Genomic DNA, 13411 nt, shown 5'->3' with positions numbered 1-13411 from the left:
TTCCAACTTTTGCGTTGAGTACCTGTGTGGTAGGTTAATTTTGATTTCTTCGATCGAATTTGTGTGTTTTGTATGTATGTCTTTCTACGGACGATAAAGACGTTTTGACAACGTGTACTTTATCAGTGTTGTGTTTAGTATTTTGACGTATTTTGAAAGCTGACATTGTAACTGTTATATTTGGACTCTCAGATATGTATTTCTACTCTAATACATGCATGGTATTCTTTTCGTCATGCCTGTGTACGTCTAAACGTCCTGGCATGCACTTGAGACTTGGTAGACTTACGCGGAATCCAATGAAGAAACTTCGCAAGTTTCCTCTGTTCTTTACAGAGAAGCACTAATAGCATAAAGCATAGTACTAAGCACTAGGCCAGGGCCGCGGTGGCTCAGTGGTAGAGCGTTCACCTCTGGTGCTTGGGGTCCCGGGTTCGATCCCAGCCCCCGCCAAGTGAACTTTGTGGTGGACACACCTGTGTGCGTGGGTTTCCTCGGGGTTCTCTCGTTTCCTCCCACTTTCTTCATTCCACCATTTCATTCATTACTCATCATCACCGTCTCCTTTAGCCTAGCCGGCATAAAAAGGAAAGTAAAACTCAAAAACATTTCATTTCATTTCATTTTAAGCACTAAGGCTGTAAATTTTACGTCCTTAACACTATAGTTCGTTTGAAACTGAATGGATAAAAGACATTCCTGTTTATTTGCATTGGTACTGTCAGTTTCAGTTGATGTTTCGACCTGATATACTGGGTGATAAATTAATTTCAGTTCTGTTGTTCTGTCGTCGTAAGTTTTGAAACCGACAGAAATTCTTCCAAATGTTACGTTTCATTTTATTTGAGACTGCCCAACTTGTGTGTGGTGTGTGGTATTAAATACGTGTTCTCTCTATCCGTAATAATAATAATAATTCTGTAAATGATCAGGTTCATAAAATTTTTATAGAGTTGTTAGTGTTAATTTTCTCCGTGATTTTGATGTTAGAGTGGATACAATTTAGGCTGTTGTTTATAAATTCTAACTGAATCTCATCCTTACATAAATATATAGTATTCTCTGTGAATCTATACTATTTTATGTTTTGTAATTCTGGATACTTTAAAGTGTCGGTTTCATTTTTTCTTTTTTTTATCCAGAACTTAAAAAATCAGTCTCCTTATCAGACTTACTCGAGATATCGGAAAAAAGATTAATTGCAGCGGTAATACTTTGAAAAATGGATGGATTAGGTTGAAAGAGACCATACCAAAACAAAGAAAATTACTAGAAAATGGCTAATCGTGTATTTGTTCCACTCGGTTTCGAACATTTTGCATAACATTTTCAGGAATCAGATTTTAACAGAGCCTTAATACTCACAAAGTACATAGAGGAAAACATAACAAAAAGGCGGTTCTTCACTGAGCCGCAGGTGTCTGTCAAGCCTTATGCATCTGCCAAAAAAAATTTGCTAGTTGCAAAGGATCACATGCACTAGATTTCATGAACTCGTTCGTGATACCTAAATGATGCTTCATCATAAGGTTTTCCAAAACACCTAAAATGTACAAAACAGAAAATTGATATAAAGTGGAAGTCGTGAAAGAATCTTCATCGTGCATAGATGGACAGACATACAGGATTATTTTTATTCTCAGGAAGAACTGAAATTAAACTCTGACATGGGCACTATGAACAGAACATCATTAAAACTGCCACTGTCGAACAAACACAATTGCTACTGTAGAAAACGTGCATTGGGTGCTTGTGTTTATATGTTGTAGTGTGTGAGTGTATATACGAGTTGCTGCTGCTGTTGTTGTTGCCTGTGTAAATAATTCCCATTCGTTCTGTCCTTGTACTCATTGTTCTATCTTGTCTTCATCTTGCCTTTGTACAAAAGTACCCTTTAACCCCTTGGGGATCTTATGGTACAATTTGTACCATACGCGTTTTTCATGGTACATTGCATTATTTCTCTCCTATTTGAACTTTTTCGTCCGGGTTTTTTTTTTTTTTAAGTCCAGAAACATTGTAGAAGACATTACGTATGGTTTCAGACCGTCCTGCGTCCAGACATAGGAGGTGATGACATAATCTTAAAATGTATTTTTTCCCTTTTTAAGCCTATGTTCATTATTTTTTGGCGGGCTTATTTTTGAACGTAGAAGATTGAAATTTTGCACAAACATTCAGTCCACCGAGTAGTATTTACCAGATTTTTTGTTCCGATGTCAGTGTTAAAACAGGGGAGAACCAGAGGGGCAAAGGGTTAAAAAAAAGGGATATTTTTACCCCAAAAGTTCCGTTTTTCGTGATTTTCCCGCCTCACATACATGATGAAGACACGTGAGTCATACCGTCTGAAAGGTAGTTCCATTCTGAAGAGAATGACGGTCGACTTATTATTCTAGGGTAATTAGGGCCGTCTCAGGGAATTTTTAAAAAATATACTTCTATATAGGGAAAAATGGGACAAGGTATTTTTTTTGGGGGGGGGCGGGCTTACTTTTGCATCTAGAAGATTGAAATTTTGCATAAACATTCAGGCCACCTAGTAGTATTTATCAGATTTTTTCAGATCTCTGCATTAAAACATGGGGGGTCCAGAGGGAAAAAAAATTGAAAAAAGGGATTTTTAGATCAAAAAATCCCGTTTTTCGTGATTTTCCCGCCTGACATACATGATGGAGACACGTGAGTCATATCGTCTGAAAGGCAGTTCCATTCTGAAGAGAATGACGGTCGAATTATTCTAGGGTAATTAGAGCCGTCTCAGTGAATTTTTATCCAAATATACTTCTGTATAGGGTAAAAGTGGGGCATGGTCGGGAAATTTTTTCTGGCGAGCCTATTTTTTCACGTAGAGGATTGAAATTTTGCACAAACATTCAGTCCACCGAGTAGTATTTACCAGAATTTTTTTTTCCGATTTCTGCGTAAAAACTGGAGGGGTCCAGAGGGGCAAAATTTGAAAAAAGGGATTTTTAGACCAAAAATCCCTTTCTTCGGAATTTTACCGCCTTACATACATGATAGAGACACGTAAGTCATACCGTCTGAAAGGCAGTTCTATTCTGAAGAGAATGATGGGCGAAAGATGACCCTAGGGTAATTAGGGATGTCTCAGGAATTTTTTTCCCTGAGATCATGGTGTTTTGCGGTAGTTTTGGGCATGGTGGGAATTCCTGATAAAATTTCTCCCGCCCTTACTATTCAAGATAGAAACTTGAAAGTTGGTACACACACTTAGTTTACCAAGTACTATTTATCAGATTTTTTGGAGGTCTCTACGTACACACAGGGGGGCCCAAAGTTGGACAAAAAAAAATCCCCTCAAAATTTTCCCTTCGACATCAATTTTCCCTCTCCTGGTATATGGTATGGGCATGCAAGTGATACCATTTGAAAGCCAGCTCTATTCTGAAGAGAACGAGGTATGAACCATGATCCTAGGATAAATAGTGACGATGCAGTAGCTGCTTGACTGAAAGTCTCAAAAATAGCCCCAAAAGCCAAGATCCGGAAAGGGTTAAAGTTGGTATTTTAGAGTGTACCTAAAAGTCGACCTATGTATGGCTGTGAAAAAATATTTTGTTATTAAAGTATGAAGTGTTCGTGTTAGTCTGCATGTGTGTTGAGATGTGCATGCGATTGTAAAAGACGAAACCACGTAGATTAAGAAAAAGCTTCTGATGTGATCTGCTATGTAATGTAAAGTTATTGCAGTTGTAGTGTATAGGATTGTGTTATACATATACATTCCGTCACTCTGTTGCAATTTTTTTTTAATGATTGGGCTTTTCGCACAGATCCAAGCCTACATGCCTGGTGTACAGGGGTGTTGGAAATGGCTGTGCAAGATTAATAGCAGATTGGTCCAGAGCTTTTGTTATGCCATTCACGAAAGAAAGAGTAAATCTGGTACATAAATGTCGAAAGGGAATTGTAAATGTACAATCGTGAATTGTGAGTTAAAGTAAGTGCCTCTATTAAAGTCTAGTAAAATACCTAGGAAAGAACTGCCACGTGAGTTAGGATCATTTGCAACGGATTTTTCAAAATAATTACTTTTACCCGTAATGTTACAGACCTGTAAGCTTGTTAAATATCTGCGCCATTTTTTTGTTCCTTGATTTATATGGGAAACCATTTCCTTGTTCCTTGGGACGAACAGAGGTTTTTAATGTGTTTTTGGAAAGTCTTCCCATATTTCGCGCACTTCTTTTCAAACATTTGCAACATTTCCAGATAACATTTACTGTTCGTGATATCGCGGCGGTTAGGGCTCGAGAATACGAGAAGTTAAATCGCAACAGACTTGCGTTTTCTGCTTGGTCTGTTTCTTTTCAGCCGTGTCTAGGAAATGCTTACCTGCTCAATAGTGACTTATATTAACGAAACTCCTCACATGCCGTCCTCTGTAGGTAAGTTACTAGTGTACGTCGGTGCACTAGGCTCCGGGTTCGATCCCCGGTGAGAGAGCATCGAACGTACTACAATGATTCAGATCTCACTAGCAAGCGTAGGTCTGGTTCTATACCTGGAGACATCGGAAAGTTTCTGCAGTCAACCTGAAGACGAAGCCCCTCGGACATGCGTATTATATCTTTTTTCTTCTAAGTTAAGATGGAAATATTAGTTCCTAGGGACTTTTTTTTTTCGGTAAATCACTCAAGATGCATAACCGACAAACAGAGGCATGCCATGTTATCTTTTCCCTGTATCTCCGGAGGAAATCAGCCAAATAAATTCGCGAGGAGATAAAAGCAGTTCATGGGAATGAAAGTCATTCTACGACATGGTATCCAATTGGAAACGGAAATTTCAAACTAGACATACGACCACTTTGGATGCCTCTATATGTTGGAGACCATCTTTCATAGATGATACCGTCATGATGGAGAAAACAGGAGAATAACCTTTGAAAGTGTTATAGCTGAAATAGGTATCGGCTATGGATTCGTCTGGAACATAATTCATAACCAGCTGCACAATAAGTGCCAAGGCTTGTTTACCTTTTTCCAGAAGAGAGTTCGAGGGGGAACATCAAGGGAAATGTTGGATCGCCGTGAGCGTAATAAAAAGAACTTTTTAGACCTAGTACAATAGATGAAACGTGGGTATACCTTTGTGACTAGAAATAAAGAAAATGAGCAAGCTGTGGAAACACTACCCACGAGAAAAGCAAAGATGAAAAAGTCTGCCGCTAAAGTGGTGCTTTGTATTCTGCGACTATGAAGAGATTATTATGGCAGATTACTAACAGAAGATCGAAGTATCATAGTCTATATTTTATTCTAATCTAACCTAGCACGAAGTGATTTATTTCTTTTTCCGGAAATAAAGTGTCCACTCAAAAAACGGCATTTTGACATTCGAAATGACGTCATTTCCGAAGTAGAAATGTGATTTCAAGCCCAAATTACAGGCTTCTATGAAAAACACTTTTTCAGTATGAAGCACTGCTGACAGAAATGCGTCAAGAAGACAGCGACTACGTAGAGAACTAATATCATCATAGTCGGTAAGGAATGCACAGTTGTTCCTTCTAAGTGATTGCACGAACTTCTTGATACCTTCTCGTATAACCTCGATGCTGATAAAAGAGATAAATACAAATTCATCAATCTACAGCCTCCACCCTACTCCCTTGAAACACAGCTTCATCGCTTTAAACAATATGCTATTTTTTTTTCTTTCTTCAAAATACCGTTCGTGTTTATTATTATTAGGTCGAGGGACGTTATCCCTCATATACGTGACTGGCTAAATGGCCATAGATGCCGACAGCCCGGAAATCTAATCCCTAATGCATTCATATAAAACGGCTTTGTCCGTCCGTCCGTCTGTTGACAGTATCAGAGCTAAAACGGTAAGAGAGACCGAGATGCAGTGTTTTGCAATCAATTCAGGTCCCAAGATTAGGTTTCATTTGCTCCATTAACCCTCTATTCAAACCGGAAGGGGTTAATATTAGCAATTTCCGGTTTGAACGTTTATTTCCATAGAACGAAAACGGTAATAGATAGCAAGAAGTGTTTTTTACAAACGATTCGGCGCCTCAAGACAACATATCGTCTCATGAGAACCAGAGGAACGTAATTCCATTTTCGTAGATTTACAGGCTAGAGGACAAAAATGTTATTTTCTTAGAAAGATATGTTTTAATAAGATGGTAATTGAGCTATATTGCAACAGATGATCAACAAGGAGAACAGATGGCGTTACGTTCCATTTACAGCAAGTGGGGCTTTCAAAATTATGTCCAAACATGAAGAAAACGAAAACCGCATTTCTGGAGTTACGTTCCTCTGGTTTCCATGCGACGATATATCATTACTATCCAGAACACTCTACCAAAACTGTAAGTGGTACAGATTTACTGTTACTTCCGATTTCAATACCTATTTCAACGTTTATCGCCTATAGAACGAAATTATTAACAGATAATAACGAAGTACGTTTTTGTAAACGATTTAGCATCTCAAGACAACATATCGTGACCATCCACGACAATCTACCGAAACTGAAATTGATTCAAATTTACTATTACTTCCGGCTTCAATACTGATTTCCGTAGAATAGAAACCTTAAGTGCTTCCAAGATGTGGTTTTCTGCAATCGATTTAGCGTCCTAGGAATATGTTTCATTTGTTCAGTTGAAACTGTGTTAACATCGGAAGTTGCTAAAATTAGCTATTTCCGGTTTCAGCGTTTAATCGCTACATAACAAACACGGTAATATTTAGTGAGAAGAGTTGGTTTGCAAACGATTTAATGTTTCAGGACAACATATCATGACTATTTACAACCAATCATACCTAAACCAGAGGTGTTCAAATTTACAGTTTTTCCGGCTTCAATATTGATTTTCGTTGAGCAAAAACGAAAAAAGATATCAAGAAGCGGATGTTTGCAATCGAGTGTCCCAAGAATAGATTTCATTTCCTCTCTTAGCCCTCTATTCAAATCGCAAGCGGTTTAAATAAACGATTTTTGGTTTCAAGTATTATCGCTATAGAACAAAAACAGTTGAAGGATAGCGAATAATGGCTTTCTGGTATGAATGCAGCGTCCGAGAAACAGGTTCTGTTTTTGTTCGATCTTATTACTCTATTGCAACTAGTACGTACAGATGCACTATTTCAAGTTTGAGTATTGAATTCGCATAGTTTGGAAGTCTTAGTTTCACACTGTAAAACGATGCTCACTTGTTATAATTAAGATGTCCATATCTCGGAATCTCCTAAGGTTAAAGACGTGAAATTCGGTATTTACTTCTCATTTTAAATAATTAGACACGTGTTTCACCGTTGTTAATATTTGGCCTAAAAGTGAAGAAAAGAGGGTAGTGTTGTAATTGTTAAAATAAGATTACCATATCTCGAAATCCCTTAAGATTTGAGGCACGAAATTGGTAGTGGGCTTTTAATTTAAAATCATGAAAGGCTGTTTCCGAGAAAATTGTACATGAATTTGTTGTATCACTTGCGCCTATTCTCATTTGAAAAGCCAAAATTGAATCTAATATGGTGGTCCAAGATGGCAGCTGGGGTGGGCAACATGTATCAGACAAATAGTACTTGGTCCAATTTGTTTTGCATATGCCCATATTCATGCCGGGTTACATCTAAAGAAACTAAAAGCAAAACAATTTTTGTGTCCGAGCGTTATAGTAGTGTATGATTGAATTCCGCATATATGAAGACCCATAAATATGGAAATTGCCGGTATGGGCCGCTAAAATTAGTGCAATACTCATTGGGCCGCGGAGAAATTTGCTTTTGAATCAATTTTACACGAATCCCAAGAGGACATTTTGTGAAAGTACCTTGTTAGAAGCGAAAAAATTGGGGGTTGCAATTACGGCCATATCTCGAAATCCCTTAAGATTAGAGATATGAACAAAAGCGGAACCCTCGGGGGGTCACGTTCTCAGCTAGCCGAAAGCTAGTATCCAATAAAACAGTATGTTCCAACTTACGGTAACCATTTTTTTTTTTTTTTTTTCTTATCGAAATAGTTATTTCTTGATTTCTAATGAATACACTTAATGTTTGGTGTTGAGTACTGAGGCGATTGGAAAGTCACGTAAATTAAGAGGTAGGAAACTTTACTTCCAAAGCCAGAAATAACAACGATGTGAACCGTATACTGAGCACACATCAATTCAATTTAAAATCTTGTGGATGGCTATAGCTCTTACGGAATGGTCGGTAACACCAGCAATTTCTAAAAGAAAGTGTTAGTATATGGATTAGTAGGCATAAATGGAGTTACGTAATGGCTAAATTACTGGCTGCAACTTTATTTTATGTATATCCTTAATATTTTTTTTTTAAATTTTGTTTCAGAAAATCAGGGAAGACCTCTGAGAAATGAAACAAAGCTTCATGTGAACGATAAGCTACAACCAGCCAACAACGTTATTTATCCAGCGGACACAGAGAACTTGAGGTAATCACAATGAATTAATTTATTCTTAACTAAATGGACAAAATAGAGCACGTAGAAGTAATCCTGATTTGTTGCGCCAACATATTTTTATTCTGGAAAAGGAACGTCGCATAAGTGTGAAGTGTTTTGATATTAATCATGTTACTGATTCGTTTTGGATATTTCTTTAGCCTGTGAAAATAACGAAGTAAAATTCTCCGTGTGCGAAAGTTTTCTTTGATGGATGTCTGACTTCAGTATATGTATGGTATGGGTAATTGTAGACGTGAAACCGAGATATTGTGCCATGGACTTTGTGAAGGTGAGCCCGATTTTTACATTGTTGCAAAACGAAGTTATCTGTGTGTGCGTCACGAGCACTAAATGCCAAATGTTTTGTGTCACTTGACTATCACACAAGCGTCTGAAGTTCTCACAGTTATTCTACTTTTTCTTCATTTTTGTGTAATAGATTGACTGTCGTTGTTTTTATAATCTGAATCGTTAAGTAACCAAAAACTTACTAGTTCTAAAAGAAAATAGCAATTATTATGTAGGTTATGTGAATCGAAAATTAACGTCTTGTCGTACTATCAAGAATGTGAGCTTGAAAGAAAGATGAAACAATTTTGTATAACAATTGCTTTGGGATTGGTATTTGATTCCTTTCAGTGTTAGTTGCAGTATGAGAAAGCACTGAACTCTTATTGACGTTATTATTATTATTATTATTATTATTATTAAGTATTGTGCCTTTCGGCAAGTAATGGGACTAATGAGTTTCCCAGTTTTAGATTTGAGCCTGGAAATATTTCTTCCGCGTTTCTCGATCTTCATCTTCCTCTTTTAACTCCCAAAATTTTCTCCTATTTATCAAATCATCGATCAGTTGTGTTCTTCTTCCTATTGCCTGCTTTCCTTCCATCTTTCCTTCTATGGCAGTATGAAGAAGATAATGCCTTCGTAACATATGCCCAATCCAAGTGGCCTTCCTACGAAGGATGCTGGCTGGAAGTCTCCTCTTCTTTCCTATCTGTTTTAAAACATCTTCGTTTGTTCTCTCTCTCTATCCATTTTATCTTCTCCATTTTCTTCCAACACTACATTTCGAAGCTCTCTCAAGATTTTTTTCCCTAACTTCCGTGATGTCCAAGTCTCTGAACCATACAGTCCAATGCTCCAGATATAGCACTTGATCAGTTTCTTCCTAAGTCCAATATTGAGGCTCCTAATTAAGTGTGATCTTTCTTGTTAATTCTTTCTTTGGCTATATCTGTTCTTAACCTAATCTCTTTGGTGCAGTAATCGTCTCTCGTCAAAATACTTTCCAGACACTTGAAATGATCGATCTCTTCAAGTTCTCTTTATTCTACTCTGACCCGTAAGGACGCGTTTTCACGGGATATTTTCATGACTTTAGACTTTTCGATGTTGATTTCCATTCCATGTAGTTTCCCAGTGTCAACTATTTTGTCAACATATAGTATGTCCCAGTGTTGTATTATTATTATTATTTAAAAGTAAAAAGATGGCGATTTGTGGAAATTCAGTATTTTTCAGTTTTGGTATTATTTACTAAAAACCGAAAAGGTATAGAGATAATACAAATAAGTTTTAATTTAGTTCAATTACGGATTGTGAACACGTGTTCCTTGTTTGCTGTCTGTCTTGTGTTGTGTTTTTGCTGTATGACGTTGCAAAATATGCATGTTTAGTTCAGTTGCTGTGTGGGACACTTACAGACATTAATAGGCTTCTATATAAACGAAATGCAAGGGGCGTGGTACAGCGCACGTGAGAGTTGCATTTACTGACGTAGTAGTGTATGATGTGTCTGCGAGTAAAGAGTCATGTCAAATGAAAGTGAATCGAGTCAGGGAAGGCTACATTGTAGGACTTTTCCGATGCACACTTAAGTTATTCCAGTACAGGTAAACAGAGTAAGAGACATGGATTTGATGGACGCTCTCTGTGAATGCCATAGTGCAACAATATGCAGCGCAACCGCCTCCAGAGTATGCATCACCGAGTAAGCTACATCCAAACTGCCCTCAGTGAAGGTGACACCACCAGTGCTGTGCGGTATTAAGACATAGACAGCATACGACTATCTCCCGACACAACGTGCTATAGCCAGTCAATTTTGTCTGTCCCAACCAACTACCGACCATGTCTGTGACGAAGTAGGCCTTTCAAGGTGGTCCAGAAGGCGAATGTTCATGCTCTGAAAGCCAGACAGTTGTTTAATAAAAAAAACAAATGTAGAAAGCTGTACGAACGCCACCTGGCGAGAAATAGGTAGAAGTTTGCAGTCACCATAGACGAAACGGTAATATGTGTGTGACTGGTTGTGAGAAAAGTGAGAGCAGTACTCGTACAAAGGGCGAAGCAATTTTATTTTTCTATGCACCGAAAGTTATCCACGCGGTACTATCAGAAACATATTTTGACGGGTGTTTACAACAACGAAATTCCCACCTGTATGGAGGTTAGCCACTGTGACACACTTTCGGCTGAGGGGGCAGAGGGGCGGTGGTTGAGAGGTAGAACGTTCACCTCTGGTGTGTGTGGTCCCTGATTCGATCCCACAAGTGAGTTTTGTGATGGACAAACACTGGATGCATGGGTTTTCGCGGGGTTCTCCCGTTTCGTCTCACCTTCATTCCGTTTCATTCATTCTCATAATCATCATCTCCTTTAACCTACACGGCATAAGCGTGGGACGTAAAACACAAAGATTTCATTTCAGGATGCACAATTCTTAAATCATTTCCTGATTATTTTTATTACAAAGAAATCCATTTACACCAAAAAGAATAGATCATTTTACTTCCGTTAAAATAAATAGTTTTTCGTTCTATAATAAAGCCAGGAATCGTGCTCAGAAAATAAATATCGAAAGGATTAGACCTGGAGAAATATTGTCTTGAATTTGAAAAAGTTCGCGACTTTTATTAAAAAAAGAAAAAGAAAGAAAAGAAAAGAATAAAAATTTAAGTACTCTAATGGGCGAATCTATTGGCCTCACCAACACCAAAATTGGATGAATAAGACCTAATTTTTGTCGTCTTTCTTATCGAAAAGATCTTACGTATCTGACTGTACGTCACCAGCATAAAATCCATTGTACCAAAAATCGAAATAATTCCACAAAATTGGTGATGACCGACACGATTCTTTCCCCAGTACATTTTTGGGTCTTGAGACGAGAATAGCATCATAGCAGATCTTACTACGTTGCTGCTAGACATTCGGTAAAAGGTTACGGAAACTAGATATTTTGTTTCTAAATCTCGTGGAAAAAGATTGGCACATCTGCTAAAGATGATTCTGAATTTTTTTTTAATTATTAAGGAAGTATGTAGAGAATTGTGGCAGACATGTGGATTACGTATTGCATAAATAAATGCATTGTTCGTTAGGCAAATTTTATATTTGTTCTGTATAAAGAGTGTGTTCCTTTTTGTCTACAATTTGTATGTCGTTAATTTACTTGCTTTTGTGCGTTACTAGAATACCATGTATTTTTCTCCCTTTCTTCCTGATGTAATTACTGTTTTCATTTTTTCTCGTATAGCGTTCGTCACCATGTAACACCACCCAGTCGTTTACAGCGGTACAGTAGTGACGACTTGTATAAACCACGGCCTCTGTTCAAAGGAGGTTCCCGAAGAGTGCGTACCAGAACCCTAGCGGAGCATACAAATGGTAGGTGATAATTGGTTACGAATGATAAATATTCTCTTAACGAATGCAGGAGAAGGATTATTATTTTATGGTTTCTTTATTAACGTGATCATACTGAAACTGATGTTTATGTTATTACATATTAGTAATATTTTTAGAGTATGTTTCATACTGTTTTAAATTTAGTATTACTTTTATATATGGACAATTATTTTCTTATCTCACAAACAATTGATATTTGTGAAAAAAACTAAACTTGTGTTTCATTACAATGCAAAACCACGCTCAGGTATTCTATCATTCTACTTAGAGATTTCTCTTAATTCCTAAATTTCCTTTAAGCTTCCAAGCTTTCGACTCTCCCTGGAGTCTTGGTCACAGAAGTTAAAAACAGGGGGAAAAAAAAGAAAAAAGAAAAGAAACATGAAGGATTAAAAAAGAAATCGACTTACCAAGGGAAGAACTGTTGTAAATCGACTTACCTGTGTTGTAAAAAAAAATGTCCAGTGCGTCAGCGATCTCCAAATGAGGTAAAGCGAACTAAAATATGGTAGAGTCAATTTGTGCCCCTTTCTTGTTCCTTGTTGGAATGTTGCCAAATCTTGTTATTGTTTTTATTGCCATACCAATGCTGTGAAAATTTATTTATTCATTTAAATTCAGTTGAATTTAAACAAGGATAGGTGAACGACTAATGGAAGGCGGTAATTACAAAATTTTCACAGCATTGGCATGATAATGAAAATAATAATATGAATTGGCAACCTTCCAACAAGGAACTAGAAAGGGACACAAATTGACTCTGCCATATTTTTAGTTTGTATCGTCTTTATCTGGGGACTACTGATGTAAAGGAATGGAAATCTATAAGTAGAATGATTGTGTTTCATTAATGGCTGATAGATGCTGTAGGACTAAATATCCCTTTATTATACCATGTAATTGTGATGGAAAAGTATCCCGTAATATTGAAATCGAAAGCTTTTTTTTTTTTTTTCTTTCTTCTTTCTTCAAAACTATACAATCTTATTGTTCCTTCGTGTAGAACCTGTCTGAGTGGAAAGGTTAACAACACTCTTCCCAAACCTGTAATGAACTAGGCTTCGTGGAGAAAGTACAATGCGTACGTTATAGGTTTATAATTGTTTTAATTTGTTGTCCTTCCTGTGAGTAAAAATTGGAATAAACTTCCTCATAAGTGTGTGTAATTCATTTTTCTGACAGTTGGAGAATATAAACACAAAAATTCATGTGATGAACATATAAACTTGATACTTTTTTTAAGAAGCCCTGTTCACTA

The 13411-nt window shown here is 37.2% G+C and overlaps 1 protein-coding gene across 1 annotated transcript in view; it reads left to right on the top strand.

The window, feature by feature from the left end:
- Window positions 1–13411, top strand: part of LOC145666967 (uncharacterized) — a 42843-nt gene that overhangs the window by 19499 nt on the left and 9933 nt on the right. The window contains exons 5-6 of the mRNA XM_081734608.1: window positions 8343–8445; window positions 12002–12132. Of these exons, the coding sequence (XP_081590734.1) occupies window positions 8343–8445; window positions 12002–12132 (234 nt within the window). The remainder of the gene's footprint in view (window positions 1–8342; window positions 8446–12001; window positions 12133–13411) is intronic.

This window comes from Thermobia domestica, chromosome 12 (assembly GCF_964235325.1).
Source record: "Thermobia domestica chromosome 12, izTheDome1.hap1.1, whole genome shotgun sequence".
Taxonomy (NCBI): domain Eukaryota; kingdom Metazoa; phylum Arthropoda; class Insecta; order Zygentoma; family Lepismatidae; genus Thermobia; species Thermobia domestica.
Note: the sequence above shows the minus strand (reverse complement) of the source record. Positions and strands in the feature narration are given on the sequence as shown.